The sequence below is a fragment of the Erinaceus europaeus genome, chromosome 1 (genome assembly GCF_950295315.1).
Source record: "Erinaceus europaeus chromosome 1, mEriEur2.1, whole genome shotgun sequence".
Taxonomy (NCBI): Eukaryota; Metazoa; Chordata; class Mammalia; order Eulipotyphla; family Erinaceidae; genus Erinaceus; species Erinaceus europaeus.
Genome location: NC_080162.1, coordinates 53,008,694 through 53,033,691, shown reverse-complemented (window position 1 = coordinate 53,033,691; position 24,998 = coordinate 53,008,694). Strand labels below are relative to the sequence as shown.

Here is a 24,998-nt window from a genome sequence, read left to right as displayed (position 1 = left end):
ACTGCTTCACTACTAATGAAGCTTCCACCATGCAATTTTCAGTTCTTCCTGACATTTCTCATAATGTCCTGTATATATCACTTCTGCGATTTAGTATGACCTAGTTAGATCTCTGTCTCCTACAGTATCCATGAGTTTTCTGAGGTCAGAACTAGGTCTGTTTCCTCCATTAGATGACTTCTCTAGGTGTGGAAGCTGCACCCTTATCATCTTTGTAATTTAACTGTTGCACATAAAACCAGCACAGAGAGGAGTCTACATTACATCTACTAATTGGATCAAAAGGATTACCCAAAAGGACTAAATATAACTAACTGTGATAAATATTAGTGTGGCTTATAAAGAGGCACTTAAATTCAGAGAACAGAAGGAAAAGGAAATATAAAGAAGACACTATACAAGATAAATTTCCTGCAGGCAAATCTTCTGAAGATGTCAAGGAAAGCATTGGATAGTACTCTTTGTGGCATCTGAATTGTTTAATTCTGGGTAAACAAATACAACAATAATAATCAATTATATATTTGCAATTAATTTCTATGATGATTTTGATTATTCCATGTATACCTGATGGATATGTGTTTCCTGGTTAAAACTGAGGAAAAATTAAATGTAATTCTTTCTTAAAGATATATTAAAAGAGATAAACTATGCCTTTTGATCATCTTCCTTAAGCACAACGTTTTAATTATAAATCAGTCTTTTAAGTTCATGCTTTCCATACTCTAAGGTATATATTTATTGGTGTCAACTGAAACATAAATAGTGATATTTCTATTATTGCTCTGAGAAGGTGTATTCATCTATTATTATTATTGTTACTTTAGCTATTCAACATCCAGCATCCCTCCCTCCAATCTGTAGACTTTATTCTAGGTAAATCTTACCATGTATTGTCTTGTTAGAAGGTGTTTTCACTTTTACTTACAAAGTGGGCTATCATCTCAGATTTTCTGTCCCAAGACAATTAGTGTGAGGAACACATGAACTGGACATCTAGCAAAGACGTATCTACTTGGAGATTCTCTCTAGAGACTTTAAGCTTGAGAATGTGAGCAACAACAGGAGGTCCTTTGTGCTCATAAAACCATGGTGGGTTATTGTATTCTATGACCTAGTCTTGTTATCAGAGCTGTCTCTATATGTAACTTTTTATTTATTTTCCAAACTTGGCTCTCCCATTTCCCACTGATTTTATGAGTTCAATGTTCTTTGAGGGAATTATCCTTCAAAATTCATTTACCTGGAAAACTCCAGAAATTTCTAAATAAAACAACTATATATTGAACTTCTTCAGTTTGAATAGTTTTTGGCATTTCTTAATTTGTGTTCATTTGTAGAAAATCTAATACCAGGTTTAAGTTAGGGAGTAAATTTAACCTTATATTCAAACTGAATGGTAGTACTTTGTGTAGGGGATGGGATATATGTGAGAAAATGAACATATTTTTGCAGGTTTCTCATTTATTACTTCACTTCTCTCTAATTTTTATACATTGTCATCACTTTCTATTCATACCTTATTTACTATTTGAATCATTTCCTTGATTCTTGATTTTCCTAACACAACATTTAAGGGTATGTATTTTTCACTTTTGAAAGTTTTTATACGATTTACTTATGGGCTATATTTTCCTAATGTTGATATGTACCCATAGTTCAATACTAAAATGTTAATGCTGCTTGCTGATAAAAAAACATGAAAATATATCTAAGTGATTGAAATGCGCAGCTATAAAAATATTTGCTTAAGTAAATTTAGAAAAATGATTAGGTTTCCTTCCCTTCTGGCATAACTTTGTTATCAAGCATCCATCAAACTTATCAAAATGACTCAAAAGCTTTTTCAAGTCTGTTGTCAAGTGAAGTTCTCATATAAATGATTTATAGTCAAGTTTAAAGTTAAGTATTAAATTTCCTTCCTTGTCAGATACTTGGAAAGAAAATCTAATAGTGTCCTATTAGAAGAAAAACTAAAGTTTATTTTGAGGACAGAAAATATTTGTCTTTAGAGTATCCAGTAATAGACCATCTGGATACTCTAAACATTAGATATCTTGTTCTTAAGCACTGAATTGGTATTCATTCTTATGAAGAGTCATCTCTTTTTTTCTTAAGAATTTTAGGTGGGTATAGATACTCAGGGGTTCAAGATGGATAGCAAAGGGATATTAAGTCAACACTTCATATTGAAAGATGATACATGATAAAAACTTTAATTTATTAGATTGCAACTTTGTTGTTGTTAGAAAATCGTTATCAATACAGACTTTATGCCAGATGGGCCTATCAAGGTTCAGGTTTTCTTTATTTTTTTTAAATTTTTATTTATAAAAAGGAAACACTGACAAAAACCATAAGATAAGAGAGGTACAACTCCACAAAATTCCCACCACCAGAATTCCATATCCCCTCCCCTCCCCTGATAGCTTTCCTATTCTTTAACCCTCTGGGAGTATGGACCCAGGGTCATTATGGGGTACAGAAGGTGGAAGGTCTGGTTCTTTAATTGATTCCCCGCTGAACATGGGTGTTGACAGGTTGATCCATACTCCCAGCCTGCCTCTCTCTTTCCCTATTGGTGGGGCTTGGGGGGGTGGTGTGGCACTCTGGGGAGACAGGGCTCCAGGACACAATGGTGGGGTCTTCTTTCCAGGGAAGTCTGGTTAGCGTCTGGAACCTGGTGGCTGAAAGAGGAGTTAACATATAAAGCCAAACAAATTGTTTACTAGTCATGAAACTAAAGGCTGGAATAGTGCAAATGAAGAGTTGGGGAAGTCTCCGTTTTGTAGATAGCTAGTAGACCTATTTTAGTTATATTCCAAAGGGGCCACAAATGTCCTAGTTTTATTTTCCCTTGAACCTGATATCTGATATGCAAGTGAATCCAAGTTATTATCTGGGGAGATGATGTCATGGCTGGAAAAAGGGCTAGAAAGCTGGATCAGGGAAGAGAGTAGCTTCCTAATATGGAAAATGTATATAAATATTGTTGACTGTAAACCCCATCAATTTGATCTGATCTGGGGTCCATAATCAGCTTAGGAGCCTCTGTGACCTCTGCATCCTGTAGATCTGACGTCACATTCTGTGGTCATGATTAGGAACGTACTAAGATGCCTCAATTTCAGAACCCACATTCCTCAGGTGGTAGTTAGAGTATGTTGTCCAACATCCCTATCTATTGCCTTCTTAAAACCTAAGACAGCAGTAAACTTTCCCTTTCTTTATAAAACCCATACATCTCCCAGTCCTGGAACCTCTAGGGTGCGGCTCACTTTCCTGCATGCTTCTCTCAATTCAAACCAACTGACACTGCATCTACTGATCCCAGTTAATCAACGCTAAAAGTACCACCTTGGCATACTTCACATCAAACTGTATCCAGAGATGTCAGGCCTTCATTACTCAACCCTTCAGCTTTATTACTCAGGTGAGACCTATCCTTTCTCATAGGATTCTCTAATGCCATTTCAGGTGGTTCAACCAAGTCCCAAAACCTAGATATAGGCCAGATCCCATGAGATAGGGCATATGTTCACATGTATCCACAAATTAGGCAAAATATATACATGAAAGCAAAAGTGCACAATAGTCTGCAGTGATTCAATAAATAAAGCAAGAAAGTAGAAAGACCTAAAAAGACACCATAAAGTTCCTAATTAAAGATACCCTCCTCACCTCTTATTACACTTCCCTCAGTCACTCCAAAGCTAAACTTATCAAAGGACTGCAAAAGCTCAATAAGGGCAAGAGACTAAGATACTTTTTTCATCTTTTACTTATTATTATTATTATTTTAATTTATTTATAAAAAGGAAACACTGACAAAACCATAAGATAAGAGGGGTACAACTCCACACAGTTTCCGACACTAGAACTCCATATCCCATCCCCTTCCCTGATAGCTTTCCTATTCTTTAGCCCTCTGGGAGTATGGACCCAGGGTCATTATGGGGTGCAGAAAGTGGAAGGTTTGGCTTCTGTAATTGCTTCCCCGCTGAACATGGGTATTGACAGGTTGATCCATACTCCCAGCCTGCCTCTCTCTTTCCCTAGTGGGGTAGGTTCTGGGTAATTGGAGCTCCAGGGCACATTGGTGGGGTTGTCTGTCCAGATAAGTCTGGTTGTCATCATGGTAGCATCTGGAACCTGGTGGCTGAAAAGAGAGTTAACATATAAAGCCCAACAAGTTGTTGACTAGTCATGAACCTAAAGGCTGGAATAGTGCAGATGAAGAGTTGAGGAGGTCTCCATTTTGTAGATTGCTAGAAGGCATGTTTTAGTTATATTCCAAAGGGCCTGTGGCTATACTAGTTTGTTTTTTTTTTTCCCTGAGCCTGAAATCTGATATGCAGGTGGATCCAAGTTATTGTCTGGGGAGATGATGTCATGGCTAGAAAAAGGACTAGAAAGCTGGATCAGGGAAGAGAGTAGCTTCCTAATATGGGAAAGGTGTATAAATATTGTTAACTGAAAACCCTATCGATTTGATGTGATAGAGACTGGCATACTTTAATGATGACTCTTTAGTCACTATCAGGCCACCCCATCAGCTAGGGCCCTTGTCGGAGAGTCCTGAGATTCCCAAACAGACATGATGGGCCTAGACCTCGAATAGATCCCTCTCTCCATTGTTACCAGTCATCTCTATCAGGAACAACATAATAGACCCCTTTGTGGGCCCCCATAGGATCTTGTCCTCAATTTGGATCAACAATGGTAAAAAATGTTGTCCATTCAAAGGGAGTATGGACAACATACTCTATCTTCTACCTGAAGAAGATGAGTCCTGAAATTGGGGCATCTTGGACTGTTCCTACTCATGACCACAGAATATGAGCTCAGATCTATAGGGATGCAGAGGTCACAGAGGCTCCTAAGCTGAACATGGGCCCCAGATCATATCACATCTATGTGGTTTACAGTCAACAATATTTATACCCCTTTTCCATATTAGGAAGCTACTCTCTTCCCTGACCCAGCTTTCTAGCCCTTTTTCCAGCCATGACATCATCTCCCCAGACAATAACTTGGATCCACCTGCATAACAGATTTCAGGAAAAACAGAACATTCTGAAGTACCAGTAGATGTAGGTGTGGCTTAGAATGGAAGAGAATGCAAGACCATAGAAAAAAAGGGCAAATATATACAACTATAGATAGTTATAGAAATTATAGTCAACCCAGACCTGTGATCTTGGGAGAACTACTGCAGTTTCCAATGGAGGGAATGGGGATGCAGAACTCTGGTGATGAGAATGGTGTGGAATTATAGCCCTGTTCTCTCATAATTTTGTAAATCAATGTTAATCACTAATAATAAGAAAAAACTGTTTAATAAAATTTGGTTGGTTTGAACATAAATAAGTAGTATGCAAAAAATTTAAAATTTTACTCCAGATGATTTTAAGAATTAATGAATGTCTCTGTTTATTCTTTGTATTTCTTTTGGATTTTCATTTAATTTAGTTTATAATGATTACTTTGTTAGTCAATTCCTTAACAACCAAATCAAATTTTGAGTTATCAGGAAAATATGATGCATTTTTAGTAAGTGATGAAAGAGGGGATTATAAAACTCCAAAGCTTTCGCATTCTCCCCTACTTAAGATCTTGAAACATACATCTCATTCAGATTAAGTTCCTTATTTAAAAAAAAAAAAACATTTATTTAAGAGAGAGAAAAAGGTAGAGACAGAGAACAAGAGTACTGCTCTGACATAGCAATGCTGAGGACTGACCTTAGGACCTCGTGCACACAAGTCCAGTGCTCCAACTGCTGTCTAACCTCATTTGTTATTAAGGAGGAGTTTTACCCTCCTTAGAGCTATTACAAATATTTTTAAGTCATCCTTAAATCTTGAAAAATCAGGAAATGTTTTTTTACTTGAAACATTCACCTAATACACTGGAAAAAAAACTTGAAAATCATTGTAGATTCCTCAAGTTTTATTTGTTCAAACTGTGCCATCTTAATTCTTTTCACTGATCATTGTTTCTTATCCCCTTCAAGCTGACTTCTATTATTTGAAGAATTTCCCACTGATGTTTACATAGTCTTATAGTCATTTTGTGTTCTTCTCACCCTATTATCTATTATCAGTCATTTCTCTAAAGAATGATTATTTTAGTGGGGAATGGTAGTTGGAAACTGTACCATCAGTGCTAGTCATTACTACTGAGTATCATTGCTTCTAGTCCTATACAAAAATTAGAAGAAATAGGAAACTTCACAGATTTTCTTTATAGTATATGGATAAGCTGATCATAAAATTTTGGGGCAAGGAAAACATCATAATGATTATGCAAAATGACTTTCATTTCTAAGGCTTCAAAGTCCCAGATTCAATCCCTAGCACCACAAGCCAGAACTGAGCAGTGGCTTGGTCTATCTCTGTATCTTTCTGAATCTCTTTCATTACAATAAAACAAATGAAATATATTTGTAAACAAATCTATGGAACTGAAAATAAACCTGAAAATAAACCACATAGACAAAATAATCTCAAACAAGAAGAATAAATCCTCCCTGAAATCAAGGCTTAAAATAAAGTTTCAATATTTAAGGCAGAGGGTCAACGATATAAGATTGAGTAACTAACCCAATGGAACAGAATGAGCAGTCTAAAGACACACATTCACATACATGTGGCAGAAAAATCACTGAAAGAAGTATGAAATTAATTCATCAGAGGTAAAGAAATCTCTATAAATTTTACTTAAACAATTGCACATTTACATGAAAATTAAATAAGCCTTAGCCCCTACATTTTTATTTTCTTTAAAAAAAAAAATTTTATGTTAATGAGAGAAATACAGAGAGAAAGACCAGGACACTGCTCAGCTCTAGTTTATGGTGATGTTGGGGATTAAATCTAGGACTTCAGAGCCTGAGGCATGAAAGTCTTTTGCATAACCATTATGTTGCCTTCCCAGCCTCTTGAATATTTATATTCCATTTGACCCCTCCTTTATAGCTTATCTCCTATAGGCCTGAAAATGCTGTTTCCACTTAGAATTCCCAGGGTTTAAATCAGTTTTTTGGGAGAGTCTGTCTCCTTGCTGCTTTCAGGTCTCTGAATTTTCATTTTCAAATCAAGAGTTCAACTGCTCTTTCCAAGAAAACCTATTATTACGAAGCTTTTATTTAATGCCTTTAATTCTGATGTCTGTGTGCTTATTTTTTTTTACACTGAAAAGTCTATTTCTACTAACATTGGGTAGATAGCACAATGGCAGTGCAAACAGACTCTCATGCCTGAGGCTCCCAAGTCCCAGGTTCAAACTCCTGCAGCACCATAAGCCAGAGTTGAGTAGTCCTCTGGTTAAAAAAAAAAAAAAAGTTTCTTTTTAATAACAGTTAATATTTCTTTGTATATGTTTCTGTCTTTAATATTTATACCAGGGGTAAGGCAGTGGCATACCTGGCTAAGTGCACATACTACAGTAAGCCAGGACCCTGGTTCAAGCCCCTTTCGTGCAAGGGGAAAGCTTCATGAATGGTGAAGTAGAGCTGTAGGTGTCACTCTGTCTTTTCCCCTAACTCTCCTACCCCTCCCTCTCACTTTCTCTCTGTATCTACCCAATAATAAATAAATGAAAATTTAAAAAAGAACATATATGCCTGCCAGAGATACTATCAGGATATTGTTTTAAAAAATCATTTGAAAGACTACATCAACAAAACAGGTTCACAAGTATGTGGAGGAAAAGGAACTCTGTTACACTGTTGATGGAAATGCAAACTGCTGTAACTCCTATGGAAAATATTATGGAGAACTCTCAAACAAATAAAAATGGAAATACATTATGATACAGTAATACTAGTCCTAGGCATATACCCAAAGACCATGAAAACACTAATTCAAAAGACTAAAGACAACCCTATATTCATAACTACATTATTTGGATTAGTCAAAGAGTGGAAGCAACCTAAATGTCCACTGATGGACATCTAGATAAAGAAGTTGTTAGATGTATACTCAATCAAATACTATTATGCAAGTAAAAAGATGATATTGTATCCTTCTGAACAAAAGTAATTATTTAGTGAAATAAGTAAAAAGGATAACTATTAGATGGTTTTGCTCATATATGGAATATAGACAACTAAAGCACAGGAACTTGTACACATACATACACACACACACACACACACACACACACACACACACACACCATACCCAAAGTATTTTTCAGACTTTGTGAGCACTATGGTGATTATCAGAAGATGGGAGCCATGGAATTGTAGTGGTTTGGAGTAGGGCACCAAAGTAAAAACCCTGGGTTGAGGGTGAGGGTGGGTATTCAGCTTCATGGGGTGGGGAGTGGGGGGGAGAATGAGACACTGTGGTCTTTTGGTGGTGGGAATGGTGCTTATGTGTTTATGTACACCCCTATCAGTTTGTAGTCATATAAATCACTATTTAATTAACATGAGAGGGGAAAATTGATTGTATGTCTCAAACACTTTATATCACAGACTGAGTCTTTTTTAATATATAGGCTGAGTCTTTGATATGTTTACACTCTTAAAAGCTTAGACCAGGGAGAACAGAAGCAACTGCTGACACAGCTATATACAAATAATATCAAAAGACATAAATTATGGTGATGTTGTGTATGATACAGCAAATCCTAACAAAGGGATTTTTCAAAGTTAACCCAATTGCCAAACAACGTGATTATAGCAATAACTGTCTATTGTCTTCTTAAACCCTAAGACAGCAGAATCCTCCCACTTCCTCTTAGAGCCTATATTTTCCCCAGTCCTGGAACCTCTAGGGTGGGACTCACTTTCCTGCATGCTTCTCTCAACTCATACCAAATGATACTGCATCTGCCGATCCCAGCCTATGTGTACCACCTCAGCATGCTTCACTTCAGACTGTGTCCTGAAACACAGGCATGGAATGTCAACCCTTCACCCTCATTAGTCAGGTGAGACCTTTCCTTTCATAGTATTCTCAAATTCCATTCCAGGTGGTTCACTTCCTAACAAAATCCCAAAACCTAGATATAGACCAGGTCCCATAAGATAGGGCATATGTTCACATGTATCCATAAATTAGGCCAAAATATATACCTAAAAGCAAAAATACACAATAGTCTATAGTGAGTCAGTATCAAGTTCATAATGAAATAGTGTCTACTTAGACACTATTAGATACCCTCCTCACCTACGTCCTATTACAGTTCTCTCACTTGCCTCCAAAGCTAACCTCATCAAAGCAAGGACTGCAAAAGCTGAATAAGGGCAAGAGAATGGCATACTTTAACGATCACTCTTTAGTAACTATCAGGCCACCCCATCAGCTGGGGCCCTATTCAGGGAGTCCTGATATTCGCAAACAGGATGAGCCTAGACCTCAAATAAATCCCTCACTCCATTGTTACCAGTCATTCCTATCAGGAACAACATAATAGACCCTTTTGTGGGCCCCCATAGGACCTTGCCCTCAACTTGGATCAACAATGGTGGAGAATGTTGTCCATCCTCCAAAGGGGACAACATTTTGTAGATAGCTAGTAGGCATATTTTAGTTATAGTCCTTCTTCTACCTGAAGATGGGTCCTGAAACTGGGGTATCTTGGAACCTTCCTACTCATGACCACAGAATGTGAGCTCAGATCTACAAGGATGCAGAGGTCACATAGGCTTCTAAGCTGAATATGGGCCCCAGAGCAGATCAAATCAATGGGGTTTACAGTCAACAATATTTATATACTTTTCCTATATTTGGGAGCTACTCTCTTCCCTGATTCAGCTTTCTGGCCCTTCTGCCAGCCATGAAATCACCTCCTCAGATAATAATTAGGATCCACCTGCATATCAGATTTCAGGCTCAGGCTCAGGCAAAACAACAACAACAACAACAACAAAACTATAGCCACAGGCCTTTTGGAATATAACTAAAATATGCCTACTAGCTATCTACACAATGGAGGATCCCCCCCCCAACTCTTCATCTGCACTATTCCAGCCTTTAGGTCCATGATTGGTCAACAATTTGTTTGGCTTTGTATGTTAACTCTCTTTTCAACCACCAGGTTCCAGATACTAGCATGATGCCAACCAGACTTCCCTGGACAAACAACCCCACCAATGTGTCCTGGAGCTCCACTTTCCCAGAGCCCTTCCTCACTAGAGAAAGAGAAAGACAGGCTGGGAGTATGGATGGACCAGTCAAAGCCTATGTTCATCAAGGAAGCAATTACAGAAGCCAGACCTTCCACCTTCTGCACCCCATAATGACCCTGGGTCCATACTCCCAGGTGGTTAAAGAATAGGAAAGTTATCAGGGGAGGGGATGGGATACAGAGTTCTGGTCGTGGTAATTGTGTGAAGTTGAACCCCTCTTATCCTATGGTTTTGTCAATGTCTCCTTTTTATAAATAAAAAAATCAAAAAAATCTGTAGTGGTGAGTACAGTGTGAAATTATATCCCTGACATCTTATAATCTTACAAACCATTATTAAATTACTAATTACAATAATATTTTAAAGTAATTATTCATTTTGTATAATTTACTTTCTTGCCTATCTGTTTATTGTACATCATTTGGTTTTTTCCACTTTTTAAAAATTTTTGAATGTGTAAAATACTTAATGATTTGAAAATTAAGCTATAGTTAAAAAACAATACTTGCAGAGGACTGTATGCCATCTCTTCTCCTCTCTACCCATCCTCCATTTCACTTAGAAACGATGATATGGAGTTCTGGTGGTGGGAACTGTTTGGAGTTGTGCTCCTTTTATCCTGTGGTTTTGTCAGTGTTTCCTATTTATAAATAAAATTTAAAAAAAAAGAAAGGAAGCTAGAATTATTTCTCAATTCTAGTTTTATTTTTATGTTACTTTTCTAGTGCTTATTATTGAAAATAATTACTCCAGTAATGTGTATTTTTTTTCATTCTAACTGTTGCTTTTATTTCTACCAATAGATTTGTGACATTAGGTCAAATAGGGACATAAGACTTTATTATTATTATTTCTTATAATTGCATAGGACTACATTATGTAGATGTACTGAATTGAGTTAGCCACTTTTGTATATGTATGCATGCACCATGTCTAATCAGATCCTATTAGACAGTTATTAATCCTATAGGTGTCTGACTGCATTAGTTTTCTAGGGCTGCTGCACTAAAATACCACAAAAAGCACCTTGAGACAACAGAAGTCTACATTTTCACACTTCTAAACATCAGCAGTTTGAAATCAAGGTGTTGGCAGGGTTAGGTTTTTTGCAGAAATCTCAGGAAAGAATTTCTTCTTTCCTCTTCCAGTGTCTGGTGGTTTGAAGAGTTCCTTGGCTTTTTAGCATGATTCCAATATCTGCCTACATCTTTAAAACATCCTTCTCCATACATCTCCCTTTCAGTCTCATAAAGAATATACATTAGATGGGGTTGGGTGGTGGTCCATCTGGTAGAGTACATACATTAAAATGCACAAGGGCCTAGGTTCAAGCCCTGGTCCCCATCTGCAGGAGGGTGGGAGGGAGTTTTGTGAGCTATGAGATAGTGCTGCAAGTGTCTCTCTTTCTCTCCTTTCCCTCTCAATTTTTCTCTGTCCTATCAAATAAAAAGTAAGAGGGAAAACTAAGGTAAAAATGGTTGCTAGATTCATTGTGCCAGCAATAAGCCTCTGGGATAACCCTGATGGCAATAAGTACATAAATAAAAGAACATATAAAGCCCTTTAAAGAAAAGTTCACAGATGAGGGTAGACAGCATACTGGTTATGCAAAGAGACTCTCTGCCTGAGGCTCCAAAGTCCCAGGTTCAATCCCCTGCACCATCTATAATCCCGAGCTGAGTAGAGCTCTGGTTAAAAAGAAAAAAGAAAGAAAGAAAAGAAAAGAAAAAAAAAATCACAATAACATATGGGGGGGGCTAGTTGGTTTTTTTTTTGCCACCACAGTTATTGCTTGGTCTGGATGCCGGTATATGAATCCACTAATACCAGTGACCATTATTCCCATTTATTTATATTTTATTTTATTCTCCCCTATTTTTTATTAGATAGGACAGAGAGAAATTGAGAGGAGAGGGGGAGAGAACGAGAGACACCTGCAAATCTGTTTTATGGGGCTTGTGACATGCCCCCTCTGCAGGTGGGGAGCCAGGCCTGAATTGTATCCTTGAACTTAGAAATATGTGTGCTTAGTTGGGTGCGTCACCGCCCAGCCCAGGATATATCTTTTTTTTTTTTTTGGGGGGGGTGTCATTGTTTAACCCATTACATGGATTATCACAAATACTACTAAATGTTTTTTTCATAGGTTTTCTATTTGTGGAGATATAACTTAGGGTAATTACTTTTTATTTTATTTTTAAAGGTCAATAATTTCTTAGAAAGTATTTTATTTAGTTACTAATGAGAAAGATAGGAGAAGAGAGAGGAAGAAGCAGACATCACTTTGGTACATGTGCTGCCGGTGATTGAATTCAGAACCTCATGCTTGAGAGTTCAATGCTTTATCCACTGTGTCACCTCCCAGACCTTGGAAATTTCTTTCTTTCTTTTCTTTCTTTCTTTCTTTTTTTTTTTTAAACCATTCACATTCATCTTAGTGATGAAGGTAGAGGGAGATTTTTAGCATGATCAAAGTAACTTTGATATTTGATTTCAGAAACCGAAAACTAAAAGTAGTTAGCATTTTAGAAGTCCTGAAACTTTCCTTACACACGTTATGTTTTATTTCACACTGCACTAAAAAGAAATGGGAGTACATGTTCAGAAGGGAAAGTAAAGGTAGCTTGGGACCTCCCACAATTGAGGGCAGGTGAATGCTGCACAGCTACATGAAACCTCTCGCCTGAGGAACTACATTTCCCAGGAGCACTCGAGGCTCACAGTGAGTGGAGAGAGGGCGTAGTTAGAGACAGCCCACAGACGCCCATCTTGACTGAAGCATGAAAATCTGATTGGACAGCCTTGTCGCGAGGCCTCCCGGGATTTGTAGTACAAGCGTGTGCGCGAGACCAAGGTCTTTGTGATTCGAAGAACTGGTTCCGCGCTCTGGGCGCGCCCCCGCGACGGGGGTCGGACCACGAGCACGTGCATGGAGAGTCCGAGAGACCGGCTGGTGCCTCCCGCGGGGCGGGGCGGTAGTTTTCGCGTGGACACCGCCTTCCTGCCACGCCCCTCGCCGTGCGGAGCCGCCCCTCTTTCCTGGAGCCACAGCTGGGTCCGCGGCGGCGGCGGTGGCTGCCGGGCGGGGGTGGCGAGCGGCCCTGGAGACACGCGCGGGCTCGATCCTATGTGGTGATCGCGCAGCGCAGGCGCCTCCTACCCCGCCGGCGGGGCCCGGGCTTCCCGCGGCGGGATGTTCTCCCGAAGGAGTCACGGAGATGTGAGAAAGTCCACCCAGAAGGTGCTGGACCCCAAGAAAGACGTGCTGACTCGCCTGAAGCACCTGCGGGCGCTGCTGGGTGAGGCGCGCGCGAGAGGCGCGGGGGGCGCGGGCTCGGGGCGGCAAGCCCCAGGCTGGCGGGGGGGGGGGGGTGCGTGCGTCTGACCTTTCCTTCTGGTCGCGGCATTGTGCCCCCGGAAAGCGGGTCCCCTGGCCCTCTGACACTGCCCTGTCGCCCTCGAGTGGAAACTTAAGCCTAGGTTCTCATCGGGCAAGCTCGAGCTGGGCACAGCCGGAGTGATCCCCTCCCCAGGAAAGAAAGTGGACCCCAAGTGGATCTGGAACACACACACACACACACACACACACACACACACACACACACACAGGAAAGAAAGTGGACCCCAAGTGGATCTGGAACACACACACACACACACACACACACACACACACACACACACGAAAGAAAGTGGACCCCAAGTGGATCTGGAACACACACACACACACACACACACACACACACACACACACACACACACACACACACACACACCTGTCACCTCTCCTCTCATTTGCATCTGGGTTCAAGATCCTGGGTAGACCCAGTCTCCCAAATGATCCAGTCACAGATTGAATTGAACTGTCATCTCTTTCTTGACCTCCCCCTCCTTATCCTACTCTCCCCCCACTTTTGCATTTTATTTTTACTTCTGAATCAATTCGCAAATACACTGAGTCGCCTAGTGGTCCCAGGATAGTTTTAACAATTATCTCTCGTTCTATACCTATTATTATTATTATTATCATCATTATTTTCTTTCGACTCTAGCTGTTTCTGTTTTCTTTGTGTCCTTGGTGTGAAGGGAGCTCCTCCTGTTCACATGAAGGAGAGAGAGAGATGGTTTTACTAGGTTCTAGGAGACTACTGTTGGTTTATTGCCAGAATGGCCGCAGTGGTTCTTTTCCTTCTGTTTTTATGGACTGCTGGTGAAGGCTCTTTACAGTGCAGGTGGGCCTGAAATGGACCTGTGATCAAGCTCACTGTGTGAAATATCCGTGAGGCTTCCTGTCACCTGCTGCATGTGATTTGTAGCTGGTTTGGTAGATTGTTTTCCTCTCTATTTTCAGACCTCTTTAGTCTTAACTTTTGTTTAGGGCAAAAACACTATTACTATCTATAGACAGACTAGTCTGTGTACTTAGTAGCTGAGAAAAGGACATTCCCTCCACCCCCCATCAACCTCCTACCCACCCCGGACCTCCTTTTTTTTTTTTTTTTTTTTAAAATGACCAAGAACCTCCTGATTTAGAGCACAAAATCTTATGAGTCTGTCACTTGAGGAAGTATGACCTAAAGTCATTTATTTTATCTGTGAGAGTTTTAGATCAGATTGTGCTCACATGCTTTAAAGTTGCTAACTGTGACTATATATACTCTGTGAAGTACCTCTAAGGAAAACAGTAACAACACACCTGGTTTTATCAAGTTGAAGTTATTTGCAATCTCAGATTCCTTGAGATCACAGTTTGGAATAAAATGTAAATTAGTCACTGGTAGAAGGATTAATTTTCAAGCCTTTTGAAAGTGAAATGTGGTATTCTTGGTACACTGAACTTTCTACTTCATGTAGTGAAATACCAAGCGCACACAGGTGACTTTGTGATTTTTAGTAGTGACCAATTGACACCAACTGCAAGGACATTTTTGATAAAAGAAAGTTGAGTAGTATTTTGAAACATTTGCCATTTTAGGTTATTTTTGTGGTAGAGAACTTGAACTGTTGTTCTCTCCAAATCTGCAGGATTAAGTTGGCTACAGTTTGTAAAGGCAAAATCAATTAAACCTAGATCAGTTGTTTCTCAGAGATATACAGTACATTGTTACCATTCTGAGAAAGTAGTGTTCAGCCCTTTGTAATTTATTTGATAGAGACAGCCAGAAATGGAGAGGAAGGGGGATATAAAGAAGGAGAGAGACAGAGAGACACCCGCAGCACTGCTTCACCACTCATAAAGCTTTGGGTACTTGCACATTGTAACATGTACACTCAAGCAGGTGCACCACCACCTGGCCCCAGCACTTTGTAATTATTTGTGGTTTCTTTTTAAGGTGTGTGTCTTACTTTGAGGAGCTTTCTTTTATCATTCCACTGAACTCAGGACTGTAGTTTTTGGATATTTTCTTAGGTATATATTATTTTTTGATAAAATGTTTATTAGATGGCTGAGTTTATTTATTACTGTAATCTCTATTTTTTTAGCGTTTTTTAAATTTTTTAAAAAAGTCTTTATTTATTTGATAGAAACAGCCAGAAATTGAGAGGAAAGGGGAGATAGAGAGAGGAGACAAAGAGACAACTGCAGCACTGCTTCACCACTTGTGAAGCTTTCCCCTGCAGATGGGGACAGGGGCTCGAACTTGGGTCCTTGCACACTATAACATGTGCGCTCAACCAGGTGTGCCACCACCTGGTCCCCCCCCTTTTTTTTAGTATTTTAACTTAATTTTATTTTATAGAACAGAAAGAAATTGGGATTGAAGGGGGATAGAGAGACAGACAGATATCTGCAGCACTGTTTTACCACTCCTGAAGCTTTCCCTCTGCAGGTGGAACTGGGGACTTGAACCTAGGCCCTTGTGCATGGGAACACATGCATTTAACTATGTGCACCCCTATAATCTCTATTTTTAGGGACTATAGTTTTGAATGTCTGTGGAGTTCTAGTCATATTTAATGTAAACTTTAATTTACAGGTGTGGCTTAAAGAAAAATAGTACACGGGTCTTTTTTTTTTTTTAATGGGGAATTAATGTTTTACATTCAACAGTAAGTACAATGGTTTGTACATGCATAACATTCCCCAGTTTTCCATATAACAATACAACCCCCACTAGGTCCTCTGAATCCTTCTTGGACTTGTATTTTCCCCACCCACCCACCCCAGAGTCTTTTACTTTGGTGCAATACGCCAATTCCATTTCAGGTTCTACTTGTGTTTTCTTTTCTGATCTTGTTTTTCAACTTCGGCCTGAGAGTGAGATCATCCCATATTCATCCTTCTGTTTCTGACTTATTTCACTCAACATGATTTTTTCAAGGACCATCCAAGATCAGCTGAAAACGATGAAGTCACCATTTTTTTTTACAGCTGAGTAGTATTCAGTACACAGGTCTTACCACACCACATATCCTCTTTGCTGCTTTGAGAAAAAGTCTATTTAGGGTCTGGGGAGACAGCATAATGGTTATGCAAAAGACTTTTATGCTTGAAGCTCAGAGGTCCTGGGTTCAATATCCAGCACCACCACAAGCCAGAGCTGAGCAATATTCTGGTCTCTTCTTTCGATCATTAGAAATAAATAAATAAATAAATAAATAAATATTAAAAGTCTGTTGGGTGGTGAGTAGATAGTGTAATGATTATGCAAAGAGATTATCATGCCTGAGCCTTCAAAGTCCCAGGTTCAATCCTCTGCCCAAAGCCAGAACTGAATAGTACTCTAGTAAAAAAAAAAAAAGGTGGGGGAGCAGGAAAAAAAAAGTCTCCAATAAATACAATAATTTGTACATGCATAACATTTCTCAATTTTACACACACACACACACACACACACACACACACTGTTAAAAAAACAAAGAAGTCTTTAGGAAAAAAAATTAATTTTTTGAATTGAAAAGTTAGAACTTAGCCAAGATCAAGAAAATTATTAGAAGGAAATTGAGATAAATTATTACTGTATTTTACTTGTATAATGTATAATAGTCTTTTCTATACTTTTGTATTTTATTTATTTATTTATTAGATGAAGACAACTAGAAATCAAGAGAGAAGGGGGTGATAGAAGGGGAGAGAGACATCTGCAACACTGCTTCACGACTCCCAAAGCTTGCCCCCTGCAGGTGGGGACTGGGAGTTTGAACTCTGGTCCTTGCACATGGCAGCATGTGTGCTGAACCAGGTTCACCACCACCCAGCACCATATAATACTCTTGATTTTCACATATCTTATCTTCAAATGAAAAGGAAGATTTTTTTTTTTTTTATGTAAAGACCATACCATTGACTAAATTTATGGACTCGCAACTGTATGACTTAGGTATATTTTAGTTTGTCTTTGAACCTTAGTTTCTCTGTAAAACAGGCATGGTAATGCTTGTCTTGAAGGTTTTTGTTAGTTTGATATACAAGCTACTGTAGCTGGAGTAGATATTTAGCACTTTTCTATTATTTGTCACCATCAGTAGGGTAGGACACATATTTTAAAGGTAGTCCCCTACTTTCCTATTTATGATGATGGTTTCTCTTTATAAAAATTAGCCTGTTTTTAAGCAACTGGTTTAGAAACATATCTGTGAAGAATAAAGTATTTCTTAGTATGATAACAATGACTACAATTAGAACTTTCATAGCTAGTTTGATTGGTATGCTATTGTTGTCTTTATTTTACTGAGGGAGAAACTGAGGCACAGAAAGACTTTCCAGGGAGTCAGGAGGTAGCACAGCGGGTTAAGCTCACGTGGCGCAAAGCGTGAGGATGGGTGCAAGAATCCGGGTTCAAGCCCCTGGCTCCCCACCTGCAGGGGACTCACTTCGCAAGTGGTGAGGCAAGACTGCAGGTGTCTGTCTTTCTCTCCCTCTGTCTTCTTCTCCTCTCTCTATTTCTCTCTGTCCTATCCAGTAACAACTACAACAATAAAACATCAAGGGCAACAAAAGGGAATAAATAAATATTAAGATAATTTTTTTTTAAAAAAGAAAGACTTTCCAGAGAACCTAGCTATATACTAAGTAGTCTCTATTCATTATATTAACTGCTGAGAGAACAAAGAGTTGTTAGAATCCCTGATAAACATTTTCCCTACACTGTTAAAATCATCCTTGGAAAAGTAAGATGAACAAAACAAAATGGAAACAAAAGATACAAATTGTTTACTGCTATATTGCTCCAGCAAAGATTATATGTCTACTTAAAAATGAGTGGTTATTAGGAGTCCATAAATAGGGTATAAAAATGACATGATATAGCAAGAAGAATAGAGATAAAATTACGGTAAACATATAGTGTTATATAATTATATAGTGGTAGAATAAACTCGGATATTATAGAACCTCAAAGGGCAGAAAATATCATTAAGAAGGTGCAGAGAAAGGTGAGGGAGGTGGTTCAGATCTAGAATTCTTACCTTACATGGCTAAGGCTCTGGGCTTGATCTCCAGAATGAAATGAAAGCTACACAAAACTCTATGGATGGTAAGGATCTCTATCACTAACAAATTAAAATGAAAAATTACAAAAAATGGTCAGGGAGGTAAATCAGCAGAAAACACATGTCTGGAAATTTAAGTTCAATCTCTAGCTCCAGTTTTTAAAAAACAAGTAGAAAAGAAGGACAGTGGTGTAAAGAAAGATAGGGACGTCATCCTGCCCCACTAGGGAAAGAGAAACTGTGGTGGTATGGTACAACTGGCCAGTGCCCATGTACAGTGGAGAAGCAATTACAGAAGCCAGAGCTCCCACCTTCTGAACCCAAAAAGAATTTTGGTCCATATTCCCAGCAGGGGAGAAACAATAGGGAAAGATGACCAGAGGGCTCTGAACTCCCAACTCCATTTGGACCCAGAGAGAGAAGAGGAAAAAAAGGAAGGTCACTCAGAAATAGTAATAGGTGTTAGGTGTGATTTAGAAAGAGAAGGCAGGACCATAGGAAAAAAATAGGCAAATATATACAAATATAGACAGATAGTTACATAAATAATAGTCACCCCATATCTGCAACCTTGGGAGAACTACTGCAACTTCCAGTGGAGGGAACAGAACTCTGCTCGTGGGAACAGTAAGGAATTATACATCCCTGTTATCTTATAATTTTGTAAATCATATTAATAAAACTAAACCCCCCAAAAAAGGAAATTAAAAAAAAAAACTACTAAATTTGAGAGTATGAAAAAAAAAAAGATAGGGGCATCTTGAAGTAAGTTTTACTTATGCTGGGCTCTGACAAATGGTAGACTAGCTGCATATAATAAAAATGCAGTGTATGGGACCAGCAAGATACTTGGGACCCAGGTTGTTCAGACCCAGCCCAATCTGTTAAGGAGGAAACTTCAGTGCTGTAGTGTCTTTTCTCTCTGTGTCTCTGTCTGAAAAAACAAATAGCAGTAACACATAACAAATAAAAAAAATGACAAAAACCTTTTTCAGAGTGGTAAAGCTACAGTGACAGTGATAGGAAATATAAAAAAAAAGAAATACAGTATGTACCACATCAGTAGTTTTGAATTTTCTAGTAGCTACATTTTAAAAAGGAAGAATGAAGTCTGTCTCTATATAATATATATGCAACATTTACAGGTAATATAGAAGATAAGCAATTTTTTGTCTACCAAATCTTTATAATTATATACTTATACAATGTATATACAACACATATCAGTTCGGACAAGCCACATGTTGTATGCTCAGTTGTGTGCCAATCTTTGAATAGTGGCTACATATTAACTGAACAGAGCATCATAGTAATTTGATAAAAAAAAAGGAGAAGGCAGTCTGACCATGGGAAAATGCAAGAACTAGTGGAACTAGACTAGACATGGGATGATGTAGAAAGGTAAGAGTGCCTACCTGCTGCTTCCTTGTGTCCACTGGGGACATGGTGAGGGTAATGTTGAATGTTGAAGTTAATATATATAGTTTGCTCTGAAGATAACTTTGTATAAGATAAGTGACTAGAGTACTGAATAGACCAGCGGCAGGGGTTGAACTGACAACTGGTGTGCAGGGAAAGGAGATCATGGGGGGAGAATTGTTGCCTGACTGGTAGAAGTTAAGGCAGATTAGGGAACAGATCAGAGTTTTGTTTGCCTAAGTTAGAAGGTCAGATCTTATCCTAAAAGTAAAAGGCCTGCTTGCCTAGAAAATTCTTAGTAGGTCAAACAATAAAACTTAAAATCTACTTCCCTGCTAACAAACCCAAGGAAATTGGGTTGGAGACAATGGGAGGGGTGACACTGAAGACAGAAAGGACACTGAGAGAACTGGTAGTGGTGGAGTAGAGAAGACAGAGACCTGAAATCAGACTGTCCAGTGAATGGGTGTAGTGAAGCTAGGGGAAGGAGTGATGGAGAGGTTTGAAATCAGAGGTTGTATTGAAATAAAAATAAAATGACACCACTGTTTTGGATCAAATACTTGGAAATAGAATGTTCTTTCACAAATTCTTGGATAGAGAAAAAGAACATTTTGCTACATTTCATTTTGTGTATCTGCTGCTTTAAGTTGGGTAAAGTTCACCTCCAATTTTACTTATCTGCTGTTTTTAATACTGGCTTATCAGATTTCAGGGGTGTAGATCACATTGCCACCGCCACTAAAGTTATATGTCTTCCTGCCTCAGCCACCACATTGAAACATGCTCACAAAGTCTGAGAGATAGTTGTGTGTGTGTGTGTTTTGTTTTTGCAAATCCATATGCGAATTCCACAAATCACAAATGAACAGAATCATTCAGTAGTTGTCCTGTGCCCATTTCCTTATTTCACTAAGCATATACTCTACCAGTTCCATCCAGCTTATCCCAAAGAATACAGTATCATCTCTTTTGCTTGCAGGGTTCTATTCCATTGAATATAAATCCCTTAACTTCAAATTCCTTAACTTCTTTATTCAGTTACCTGTCAATGAGCATTTAGGCTGCATCCACTCCTTAGCTATTGTGAATAATGCAGCTATGAACACAAGAATTTTATTAATAAATGTTGACTTTTAACTTGCCTTTTATTAGCATCCCTCTGTGTTTTTATCCTTTCATTTTTACTGACAAAAACTTTTCTTGGGGCCAGGCAGTGGTGCATCTGGTTGAGTGCACATTATAATGCACAAGGACTAGAGTTTGAGTCCCAAGTCCCCTGTCCCCACCTGCCTGGGGGATACTTCACAAGTGGTGAAATAGGTCTGCATATGTCTGTCTGTCTCTCTTCCTCTCAGTATCCCCCTATCCTCTCAATTTCTCTCTGTCTCTATCCAATAAATAAAAATTAATATCCAATAAATAAAAATTAAAACGATTCTTGAAACAAGTACTATAATTTAGTTTACTATATTCTTTTTGGCTAAATTGTTTTCTTATGCAAATCCTGCTGCAAACATTTTGGCAAGCAACGTCTTTTTTTGGCAAGCAACTTTTTCTACATTTTGCACTATTTAGAACAGAATAGCTTCCACTGAAGTAAAGTCATAAATTTAAATTTGTTTATGACTCAGTTTTCACAGTGCTTTCCTAATTATTGTTCCTGTTGGATCTGCTGACAGCAAAGCATGAAACTGTCATTTACACTGTCTTTTGACTGATAGTAAAAACATTTTTATAATTTGATAATTGCTGGTAGGTATTTGGGAGGATAGGAGTGTCTTGGGTAGAGCCAGAAGCATTGAGAGGAGATTCTCACTAGTGACAGAGGAAGATGAGTTTGGTGTTTTACATATTAAATTTGCAAAAATGGCACAATCCAACTGGAAATGTTTGGGAGGTTATTGGACATGGAGTCTGGAATTTAATGAGTGGGTAACATGCTGTGATATGATTTTTAATTGTCTTTAGGATCTCACTGACTCACCTCACAACCTATCACAAAGGTAGTATTCCTACCCCCACCCCAACCTACTCATGAAGAAACCGAGGTTCAGCGAGGTGAACTACTTGTTTGTTAGCTCCCAAGTGTTAAGTGACAGAACTAGGGCTCATTACAAAGCCCATGCTATGCTTCTGCTAGTTATTTGACTCAAAAGCATATTTACATAACAAAATATATTTGCCCTCCAAAAGGAATGTTGACATATAGACAAAAGCTCACTATTTCTACATGGTTCCTCTAAAATTTTGCTTTGACTTTTGCTGCTCTTTTCCACGTCTTGCTTTCTTCTTCTTCTTTTTTCTCTCTCTCTTCGTATTTGTCGGGGGAGACCTAAACCTGTATTTGGCCTGAACTTGGTAGATGGTAATAAAGACTTTTAGATTTTTATATTTGTTGTTGGCCTTGATTCCCTTGACAGGCCTAGCAGGTGGTAAGATATTTGCATGGACATTAGAGTCACATGGACATTCTTTCTACAAACAACAGCATCAACGAAACCTGAGAGTTGTAATTTCAGACTCTTTCGGCAGTCCTAATGTATAATCTCCTTCCGTTGACCTTATTTGAAGTGAATTGATTTTGGCATAATTTTCATCAGTTGCTAACATTTTGTATCCTTAACCCCTGAAAGTTAAAATGAACTTTGGACACATACCACACACATAACATAAATACAACATCCCTGCTTCTGATGATTGAATCTGTCTGCACTTTTGATGTGAGAAAGGTGAATATACAGACAAGTCTAATAAAGCTCAGGTTTTAAAGAGTATTCAATAAGCATTTATTTAAACTCTATTAAAGAGAGAGAACCAGGGTATCACTTTGGTATGTGTAGTGCTGGAGATTGAACTCAGGAGGACCTCATGCTTGTAGGGTAGAGGTTTTACCCACTGGGTCACCTTCTTGGCTGCAAAAATACGGACTTATTAAGGAGATCAAATTCTGGTGCTAGGGATCAAACTCTGGACCTCACACATAAAAGTGTAGTTCTTTTTTTTTATTTTTTAGTATATTTATTTGATACAGACAGCCAGAAATTGAGAGAGAGGGGGGAGATAGAGAGCAACAGAGAGACAACTGCAGCCCTACTTCACCACTTGTGAAGCTTTCCCCCCTGCAGGTGAGGACTGGGGACTTGAACCTGGGTCCTTGTTTATTATAAAGTCTGGGCTCAACCAGGTGCACCACCACCCAGCCCCTATAAGTGTGGTTCTCTACCCATGTGCCACCTCCTAGCACCATAAACTAAGATGCATTGTTTGATATAACTGAAGAAAAGTTGACCTCTACCTTTGTCCTGGGGAGAAGGATAATTGGTAGGCTCAGAATACTTTGATATGTAAACTTTTATAATCAAAGCCACTATCTTCCCTTGGTGAACTCCTGAGTAGGAGTTCTAGGTCCCTTCCATTTAAAACATGATGCAGCCATGTTCAGCGGTATAGCAATTACAGAAGCCAAACCTTCCACCTTCTGCAACCCACAATGACCCTGGGTCCATACTCCCAGAGGGGTAGAGAATGGGAAAGCTATCAGGGGAGGGGATGGGATATGGAGATCAGGTGGTGGGAATTGTGTGGAGTTGTACCCCTCCTATCCTATGGTTTTGTTAATGTCTCTTTTCTTTCTTTCTTTCTTTTTTTTGCTTTTCCTTATTTATTTATTTATTTAAGAAAGGAGACATTAACAAAATCATAGGATGGGGGGGGTACAGTTCCACACAATTCCCACCACCCAATCTCTATATCCCATCCCCTCCCCTGATAGCTTTCCCATACTCTATCCCTCTGGGAGCATGGACCCTGGGTCATTGTGGGTTGCAGAGGGTGGAAGGTCTGGCTTCTGTAACTGCTTCCCTGTTGTACGTGGGCGTTGACTGGTTGGTCCATACTCCCAGTCTGCCTCTCTCTTTCCCTGGTAGGGTGGGTCTCTGGGTCTCTGGAGCTCCAGGACATATTGATGGGGTCTTCAGTCCAGGGAAGCCTGGCCGGCATCCTGATGGCATCTGGAACCTGGTGGCTGAAAAGAGAGTTAACATACAAAGCCAAACAAATTGTTGAGCAATCATGGACCCAAAGGTTGGAATAGTGGAGAGGAAGTGTTGGGGGGGGGGGTACTCACTGCAAACTCTAGTTTACTACTGCTTTCAGGTATATATTTGCTCTAGTTTATAGATACCTGTGAACATATGCTCTATCTCCTGGAACCTGGTCTATATCTAGGTTTTGGGACTTTGTTAGGAAGTGAACCACCTGGGATGGAATTAGAGAATACTATAAAAGGAAAGATCTCACCCGTGTAATGAAGCTGAAGGGTTGTCATTCCACACCTGAAGTCTCTGGACGCAGTCTGAGCTGAAGCATGTTGAGGTGGCACTCGTTGTGTTGATTAGGTTGCGATCGGTGGATGCAATATTATTTGATAAGAATTGGGAGAAGCATGCGGGAAAGTGGGCCCTACCCTAAGGTCCCTGGACTGGGGGAAGTTTAGGCTCTATAGTGGAGATGTGAGGTTCCTGTTGTCTTAGGGTTCAAGAAGACAATGGATAGTTATTGTAATTCTGATTTTTAAAATCTTTATTTTTAATGTCACTCAACCCCACATAAGATGTAACTCTTCTGTATTGATATCTCATATTCATACTACACTTGATGATTTTCGTAAAATATTTTCTCGTTTGATCAATTTACTGCCATGATCTAGCAGTTCATAAAGTATTTTCTCACTGGGTTCTTAGTATAGCTTTATTTTTGAGTTAGTTCTATATCCTCAGTTCAGAATTTTATAACCCTTTTAATGATTTTTTTTATTGTTTCAGAAACTGAAACCATGTCTAGGAAGTATTGACACTTTGTTTTTAAACTGAGAACAATGTTTTATAACATTGTTTGTTTTAGGTGCAATTGAACATTACTTTTAAAGTAGTTGCAATATTTAACAGTAAGTATATTCTTTGATTTTGCTCTTAAACTGTAGCTTAGTTGAAAAAAATCCCTT

At 38.8% G+C, this 24,998-nt stretch overlaps 1 protein-coding gene and 1 pseudogene across 5 annotated transcripts in view; both read left to right on the top strand.

The window, feature by feature from the left end:
* LOC132536841 (translation machinery-associated protein 7-like) overlaps window positions 1–24,998 on the top strand; it is a 209,144-nt pseudogene that overhangs the window by 56,873 nt on the left and 127,273 nt on the right.
* Window positions 13,029–24,998, top strand: part of RALGAPA2 (Ral GTPase activating protein catalytic subunit alpha 2) — a 322,655-nt gene continuing 310,685 nt past the window's right edge. For 3 of the 5 annotated variants that reach the window (XM_060186059.1, XM_016189384.2, XM_060186052.1), the window contains exon 1: window positions 13,031–13,443. In XM_060186059.1, coding sequence (XP_060042042.1) covers window positions 13,338–13,443 — 106 coding nt within the window. In that variant the 5' untranslated portion in view covers window positions 13,031–13,337. Of the gene's footprint in view, window positions 13,444–24,998 lie in introns of all 5 variants that reach the window. The other 2 variants (XR_009548379.1, XM_060186046.1) reach the window with 2 other exon arrangements.